We start from the raw sequence: 9,429 nt of genomic DNA on the forward strand, positions 1-9,429 counted from the left end.
ACACTACTTACATGTTAACCAGCTTGCCTCCTGACCAACTATTTTTCTGCTCAACAGTCAACAATTCCCGCGTCCACCAGAATAGGTCGACTCACTGTGCGCTTTACAATTCTCTAAAAAGCCTTTTATCTAATCAAGATATTATTTGTGGATATTTTCAACAATGGTTAGGTAGATCACACGTGTGCCACCTGACCACCTGCTCCAAAGGCTATGTAAATCACTCGAAGACCACCTGCTCCAAAGGCCAGGTATATAACTCGTGGACCACCTGCTCCAGTGGTCAGGTATATCACCCATGACTACCTGCTCCAATGTCAGGTATATCACTCGTGGGCCACATGCCCTTAATGGTCAAGTACATCACTGGAGGACCATATGTTAATCAGGTGAAAATACGATAATTCTTCACACATCACCTCATATTTATTGTAATATTTAGGAACATGGTTATAACTGAAGGAGTCACATTCATATTCATTTGTGTAAAGAGAACATTGTTTAACTATAATGAAAACTACCCGAGGTTGTCGTGAGTTTATTGAGTAAATTATAGATTCATTAGTTAGGTGGTCATGTAAAACAATAAAGAGTGACAAAATACGAGAATATATCTACTGTAACCTGCTGATGTACACCTGTAACGGTGTTATTTTCAAAACAAAATTATATATAAAAAGTGACAAAACCCGACTTATTTATCTTTATGAAAAATGTTTCTACATGGCTTACAAATCCATCGACAAGCTGTGAACAATTCACCTGTATCACAAAGCTTCACTCAGCATTGGGTCTCTGGAGCAACACCAAATCCTCTGCAACATATACCCAGGATTGATTCATTCTGTTTAAGGGGGTTTCTTTACATATATAAATCCTCAGTTAACGTCAGGTATTTAAAGTATTGCTCTAGAATCCCTTACAAAGGTGAGGTAAAGTGTTCCTTGGCCAATCCTTACTCTAACAAAACACTTGTACACTTGGCATATCGTTCATATAATCCCTACAACATATATAACCTAGTAGACCTTATCCTTTTCCTTAGAACGCCAAAATATTATCACAATATCACTAAGGAACAAAGATAAGAATCTACGCTTTTTGGATTATCAATAGCAACATGAGATTCCACTGCAAGCGCAAGGTTAAGGGTCAATAAGGGTCGTCACTGTACACAACTGAGTGAGTGACCCTTATTGGAAAATGACCTCGGCGTGACTGTGTTCACTCCCGCCACGGCCATGTACACACTAATCCTTTCTAGTCCAGTCCTTCTAGACGGAATAATCATCTAGAAATTCCAGACTTCACATACAACGCTCCTTCGAGGAACATAAAAGGGGTATTGTGAGAACTTTTGTATATAAATGTGTATACAAATATTTATTTAACCATAAATTAGGAACATTTCAGTAACTTTCAGAAGCCTCACGCCTCACATAGATAGGAAGGACTCGAAGAACTACAGCTCGGACTAATCCATCCCTTTCTACTATTAATTCTATTGCAAACCTCCGTAACAGGGTGACATGACACTCATCGTTATACTTACAGCAAAATGGCTTCCTCCTATTTTCTTCGAACCATATTTATTTGGGTCAGTTTCCTAGAACGAGTACACGCGAGGTCAGTCAAGGTCATTCTATATCCTCCTAGCACTAGGTGGTCAATCTCCCAGCTCAGCTGAACTTAAGGGGTTAAAACTCAAACGGTGATTTCACTGAACGAGGGAAAGACAAATGCGTATAATCATATTGTGTGTGTTGGTGTAAGCGTACGACACAGCAACAATAACGGCTCATAATTTTAACAAGATTAAAACTAAAACGCACTTACTTTGTGCTTTCTATGTAGCAAAGGCCGAGAAAAGTATCATCAGTAAATTGAACAGATTTTCCTGAAGGCGTCTGAAATTCCTGCCGTGTTGTAAGCTGACGCCACTGAAGTTTGATAATGTGGAGAACGTGTACTTGTACCACACCCGGAGGAGTGTGACGTGCGTGTGCTGTGGAGACCCTTCGTACAGAACAAAATTCAAGTGAGAAAGACAGGAACGAGAGCTACGTCCATCACTTTTGTACTCTCACCATTAGTTGAGTCAGCCAGCAAGTGGAATAAGCTCATTGACACTATCCTATATTATTAAATACACCGGCCTGTCAACTGTTACTATTTTCCAACGTGCAAATATTGTATGATCATAAATGGGACCTAGTGGTTTGCGAAAACTAGAAAATCGTTTCTACAACAAATCATAAAAAAATAGAATGGAAAAAATATAAGAATTCTACAGAAAACTTACATTCGCCAGATGGAAATGTAAATTTCATATTAATCTGAAACAAAATTACAGGGAATACACAACTAAAGTTTAACTGTGATTAAGCACGTCAACCGATGTTTACATTCCGTCTCTTGACTTTTACCTTACTGAAGAGAGATGGATTATTTTTTCTTAAATGTTAGGTATTTAGATTTAAAAACTTTAAGCACAGGCACTCTGCGTCACAAAATATTTTTGATATAGAAGTAGCAATGAAATGCCACTATAATAACAATTTCATTGTTAGGTTTGAATAATTCGGGATTTTATTTCACAGAGACTAGTGTAAGGTTTATTGATAAATATAGTAACATATGTCTGAAACAAATTAATATACATCTTTTTGTACAGATCAGCCTATATACATATATGTATGAGTGTATGTATGAGTGTATGTATGAGTGTATGTATGTGTGTGTGTGTGTGTGTGTGTGTGTGTGTGTGTGTGTGTGTGTGTGTGTGTGTGTGTGTGTGTGTGTGTGTGTGTGTGTGGTGCCGATTAAGTAAAACCTGCCATTTTGGCTTAAATCGCAGCGCACTTCTGGCTGAATACGGCAAGCGAAAATTTGTGTATGGAATAATTTAGCAAACATCATTCTGAATCTAACAAAAAAAATATATTTCATTGTGTTTGTTTATTGTAAACTTGTATGAAATAGATGGATTAGGCTAAATTGAACTGCGCTTGTTATAATAAGGTTAAGTTTTCTAAGGTGCTTCTGGTACAAAATCATAATTTTTTTTATTAACATAAATGAAAAAATATATCTTTAAATTTATTAGAGAAAATTTTAGAAGACAATTTTAAACGAGTTCTTGCTAAGTGACCAGTTTTACTTATTCGGCACGATATATATATATATATATATATATATATATATATCTATATATATATATATATATATATATATATATATATATATATATATATATTAGTGTTTATTAATGTGTTGTGAACCAATGTACGTTTAAAGTTGACAAAAGGGCTAGGCAAACACATGATCCCAACAAGAGCTATACAGACATAAGACTCCACCCACATTTATGCAAGCAAATAACGCCGACAAGAGCTATGCAAGAAAACCACCCTAAGGAACCTTGTCGAAAAACATACATACACCGAATTACCGAAGACTATGGGCGATGGAAGCCTACGACAGAACAATGTTGGGCAATACTGAATGCAGTATTTCTTAAGAAAAGCCTTTACTTTGAAATGATTTGAAGACAATAGCCATAGTCTTTTTGATTTATTGTTGTGTCGTTAGCTTACACCCCTGGACCACTCTCGTGTGTCGTTTGTTCAAAACATGCAGCATGTTATCTGTGCAATAAGCTCGTGCCACTGTATATAATTTTTTTTCTGCGTATAGGAACTCGCATGGCAAAAATTCATTGTAAAGGACATATCTCGCAAGCTTTGTTCCAGAAAACATTTGTACAGTTCATTACAGCTCCTATAAGATTTACATCAACTTTCTTGTTTATCAGCTACTACCCCAAAAACAAACAACTATTGTTTATTTACTAATATTATGAAAATAGGAATCACAGCGTAATGATAGGAACTTCTTACCTTCTTCCCTCCTACCCCATCCTCCTCCCCCCCCCAAGCAAGTCCACCAGCGCAGGCAGAACGTAGTGTGTGATGTCCTGTGTACTAAACCACGCAGAAAAACAACTTTGTAACATCGAATAGCGCGCTTACTAAGCTGAAATATGTATAAGTTTAAACCAGTGTAAAAAATATATGAACGTGTATGATATGTATCTTTTTCTTTATAAGGAACATGAAACCGTTTGCATTTTGTTCATTTAAATGCCATTTTTGGCACGAAAATGTGAGCTAAAATTTGCATATCTTCGACTTGAGATGTCTCGTGTCTACATGTGTGTGTTTAACTGCTGAAAATGTGCATGGATCTCTGTGTGTTTACATAATTCTTATGAGGAACTTTCTACCTTGCTCTCAGGAACTCGAAAACGACAACGCTGGGAGATGACCACCTGATATGGCAACGCTGGGAGATGACCACCTGATATGGCAACGCTGGGAGATGACCACCTGATATGGCAATAATGGGAGATTATCCACTACTATATAAACACCTGCGATGGCAACACTGTTCTATACCGTGATATAACACTTCACTTGAACTTCCTAGAATAGTAACATACAGACATGACCATCTGATGGTAACATGCATCTGCATCATTGTCAGACTGCAACACTGCTGCATGAGTAGCATGCATGACAACACTGATGTAGAACCTTTACATATGGCAACATTGTTGCATGACCAGACATGCAGTATGTCATATATGGCAACACTACTGTAGGACTGTTATACATGGCAATACTATTGTATGATTATCATACATATCAGTATTGCTGTATGAATAGCATACATGTCAACACCGTTGTATGATTATCATACATAACAATACTGCTGTATGACCACATGACTATCATGACGTAGGAAAATAGCTGCATGACATGGTAACACTGCTGCATGATTACCATAGCATTGCAATATTGTTCCTTGACTGACAACATGGCAACACTGCTGCATAACTACCATGACAACACTGTTGTAAGATACCATAACATGGCAACATTGCTGCATGACTACCATAACATCGTGACTTAGCTGCATGACTACCACATGGCAACACTTCTGCAAGATTACTACAGGGCAACACAGCTGCAAGATTACCAAATGGCAACATTGCTGCAAGCCCACTATAATGTGGTAACACTTCTGCAAGATTACCATTACATGGCAACACTGCTGCCTGGTGCCATAACACAGCAACATTGCTGGCTACCGCATTATGATAATACTGTTGCATGGTTACCACTAAATGATAAGACTGCTGCATGAATACCTTACCATGGTAACGCTGCTGCTGCTGCATGAATACCATAACATGGTATACAATATCAGGATGGGCATTGCTGCCCTTCAGGCTGCAGTGGACAAGTGGTGGCTGTTCGTCGTATGTGTAAGTGTAAAATGTAAACATAGTCGACCTGGTTATTTTGTGTTGTTACAACTTACACCTGTCAAGCGAGCTAACTACCATGGCACTAACAAAACATTAAAGAATTATAACTCCTCTAAGTGACGAAAATTGTTAAGTTCCGCTACAACATGGAGAAAAGGTAGACAGCAAATGGTAATTACTGATAGTTTGTCGAATATAAGAAGCTAATCCTAATTAGCCTACAGCGGGCGGCTGCCGGAGCCCGCCCCGGGCGAGGCTTGACCAGGCGCCGCCCCTGAACACGGGAACCACCGTCCCAGGGCACCAACACCGCACCGCCCTCAGGCAGCCCAGCCGCACATGCGCAAGGTACTGGGCGCACCTGCGCTTGCAGGCAGCGCCGACCCCTCACACCTCGCACACCACTCATGGCTCCTCACCCACAAGGCTGTTTTGCATTAAAGATTTACTTCAATAAGAGGCTTTTAAGTTTCAATTAAAATATTCGAAAGGAATGAGAGGCAAGCCAAGAATTAGTATTAAGCATTAGCTGGATGTACCAAATAGGAGATTATATATATATATATATATATATATATATATATATATATATATATATATATATATATATATATATATATATATATATATATATATTTGTATAATGTTCAAAATATAGCAGCCAAAAATATCTATTTTGCCTATGGATGGTTTGGAAGGAATTTTATATTTGTATTATTTTAAGTTCAGGCAACTAATAACCCCAAGAAGTTTCTGTAATACATGATTAATTCTAACGTTATCTGATACAAATGAACGTTTTCAGAATTGACAATGAGGCCAGGAGGAGTGTTTTAGGTGGCCAGGCCGGCGCCCCCAGGCAGTCTGTAATGCTTTGGAAACAAAATGTACTGGTAAAATAGTGTGGTTTCAAGACCCTTAAGCGGCATGCTCTAGTCCAGCTGGAGTGGTCAATGTAAGAGCCACTTTATGTGCTCACTGTGCCTGTTATCTACTTCCAATTCCTTCCCTGAACTAGAGCCTCGATAAAGAACCTTTGGCCACGTTTCTACTGTTACGGACTAGGAAAATCTGAGGAGACAAACTCCTATTGACGGTCAGCGTCACAACTCTGCAGTGCTTGTGAAAACTGAATTATAAATATGGAGAAATTGGTCACAGAATGTGTGGAGATGGCGGTGTGAGTGGCCCTTTCACCCCGTCCACCGAGGATGACCCGCCACCACACCTCCAACTACACTTTGTATTGCTCTTGACGCTCCCTCTAAGTGACGGATCAGCGATTTGAGCCTTCTAGCGTTTACTCTCATCTCTATCTATTTTGAATAGCAAAAAAAGTACCCTTATCAAACCCCCAGTTAAAGACTAACAATTGCCGATCACATCACAACCACTGATAGGAACTATGGAACCGGTCTAAGGATTCTTAACAATTGAGAGGTAGTTCGGTAGTTTGCAGGCGGTTACCGCTGGCAGGTGATCGGTGTCAGTGCCCATTTAACCCGGTCTTCCGCAAACCATCACAACAATAGCACACTCATAGTACCATAGTTGATCGGCCAAGCACCCTGCCACCACTGCTTAGCCTCCCGCTCCACGATACTCTGGATCTATGCTGTATGGAACTGTTCGAGTTTGTTGTAAAAATTTTACTACGTTAAATATGTTTGCCTTTAAATTGTTATAAGCTTTGTGTATTAAAACAGAATTTTAATAAGAAACTTTTCAAAGATTATCTTATTTAAAACCTAACTGCTTCTGTCATCCAGGCGCCTGATATGTATTTTGCAAGCTCAATACAACATCTGAATTTACGATTGTTGCACAAGTTTATGTATATTAATAATGCTTATGATAATTTGTAAGCGTATCTTACTTGAAAACCAAGTCAGATCATAAGAAATTATTAATGATTTACTATTTAATGAAAGTATTTGCCAAAATGCTAACTTGTGCCGGCATCTGTGATATACATACTTCTAGGTGAACAATAAACACGCCATTTTGTTTTTTAAATAGTTAACAATTGCTGAAATTAATACCTTTAAGCTTGATCATCGAGAACTTATACAGGCCAAACAGCAGTGCCAGGGTGCCTACCAGAAATGCCAAGAGCCTGGACTTATTTCACAAATTAATGCTCCTCCTACTGATATCTGCCCACTGCTCTTCTCTCCCTCCAACCAGTAGCCGTACAATACATGCGTTGAGGTCGTCAGCGGAGTCTGCGCCTTCAGCATCACTTCAAGACGGTTACATGTTCGTAATTGTGTGCACAGATACGAACCTGTCTGAAATAAAACTAAATACAAAGTTCCTATTCGCTGACACCATGACTGGGTATCACTAATATTTGTGTGGATTTCCTATGGTGTATTCCTTTTAAACCTCCGAGCACAAGTTGACGGCTTTCATGTTTGTGTGGGGAACGTGGAGAAAAGTGGGGTTTTCTTATTATTTTGCATCAGAATGCACTTGCGTATATATGTTTCCCATGGGGGAGAATCTAGTGCGTAGATGTTAAGGGTTACATTTGAAGAATCTTGCGAGGTTTCCTTATCCTAAGTTTTCAGGATTATCACCTTGACATATGCGAGTCCTCCGCTGCTTTTGTCTCCTTAGGGAGGTGAGGAACTAGTGGACGCACGTCAGCGTCACCGGAGAACGTAAAGAAGCGGCCCTTGACCCGGGTAGCACGGGGTCACACTATCTCTACAGGAACATAGTACTGGCCACGATAAACCTACGTAGGAACCATTACCCACAGGATCAACTGATTGTATGAATGAATGCCCAAGCCCGCGCTCGAGCCGCCCGTATCCAGCACATGGGATACGCCCGCGCCTCATGCAGTGCGGACATTGTGAGGCCCTGCAGGCTACAGCGAGGGTGTGGGGGCGTGGTGGTGCGGGCGACCCGGCGCGGGCGGGGTGGTATGCGGCGCCTGGTGACCGCTAGCTACAACACGACGTCTACACGGACACAGGAGCGGCGAGGCCACAGCGACACACGACAGTGTTTGTGGGGCGCCGCCGCGGGGCGTTTACTGCGAGGCGTTAAGTGGGCGGGGCACGAGGCCCGGCCTGCGAGGAGGGGCGAGGCGACCCGGGCCAGGGTAGGCCTGGTCCAGAAGACCCGGGAGCCGCGCTGATCACTGAGGGTAGCAGCCAGATGGCCCAGTGGGCCACAAGTGGTTTACTCTACTGGCTGGGGGCCGGCTGCAGCCCAGGAGTTGAGGCAGCGTTGTCCTTGTTTATGTTGCCGTTGGTGTCGGTACCAGGGTGCGCCGCCTGCGCCAGAGCTGTAATCTGTCTCACCACTGCCGCCACCTCCGCGTCTTCCACCATGGTGCCGCCCGCAGAGCTCACCGTAGCTAACGACACCCGGTGCTGCTCGCTCTCCAGGTGGCGACGGTAGTCCGCCAGGGTGGCGGCGTGGTGGCGACACGCCGTGCACGCATACAGCAGCTGCGTGAGCCTGAGGACGCCGCGGGTGTGGTCGAGAGCCCGCTGGTGGGCGGCCAGGAGGGCGGGCGAGGGAAAGACGAGGCGGCAAGACTTACACACCCACCCAACCTCCCCTTCAGCGTGCTCCGCAGTCTCGCCAGCCTCGCTCGCCTGCCCGCCGTCCAGCGTGAAGCTCGCCCCAGACGACCCTGGAGACCCCAAGTGGGCGTTGAGCTCGGCATGGGCGGAGGGGGGCAGCTGTAGCATGGAAAGCGGCGTGCCGCCCCCGTAGGCTCCTCCTGAAACTTGGTCGAATCCGCAGCTGCCCATTCCGCCTCCACCGCTAGTGCTGGTGCCACCATTACCTGCGGAAAGAACGCAATTGTCAGAACAGATTCACCATTACATTTGAGACATTGGCGTCGTTACATAAAATATATTTAATCTTTAATGTTCTAAAGCAATTTAGCAGCATATTATTATGATAATCATGGGGGAGCGCTGAACCCGTAGGATTATACGGTGCACGTGGGGGGGGGGATAAAAGGTATTCAGGTTCAATTCAGGGAACCGGAGCATAGATCCAATTTCCTAGATCAAGAACCCCTCACCAGCGTCAAGGAACCTCCCTTGGGAGAACTTGGCAGCACA

General features: G+C 42.4%; 1 protein-coding gene across 1 annotated transcript; it reads right to left on the minus strand.

The window, feature by feature from the left end:
- Positions 1-5,986: 5,986 nt before the first annotated feature.
- LOC128684303 (uncharacterized) lies at positions 5,987-9,142 on the minus strand. The gene has a single exon (XM_053770469.2). It carries the CDS (start codon positions 9,106-9,108, stop codon positions 8,533-8,535), a length of 576 nt encoding a protein of 191 aa, XP_053626444.1. The 5' UTR covers positions 9,109-9,142; the 3' UTR covers positions 5,987-8,532.
- Positions 9,143-9,429: the final 287 nt, after the last annotated feature.

This window comes from Cherax quadricarinatus, chromosome 4 (genome assembly GCF_038502225.1).
Source record: "Cherax quadricarinatus isolate ZL_2023a chromosome 4, ASM3850222v1, whole genome shotgun sequence".
Lineage (NCBI taxonomy): Eukaryota > Metazoa > Arthropoda > Malacostraca > Decapoda > Parastacidae > Cherax > Cherax quadricarinatus.

Excerpts from the sequence above, each read along its gene's own strand:
- LOC128684303 (XM_053770469.2), bottom strand. The coding sequence starts at position 9,108 with ATGGGCAGCTGCGGATTCGACCAAGTTTCAGGAGGAGCCTACGGGGGC.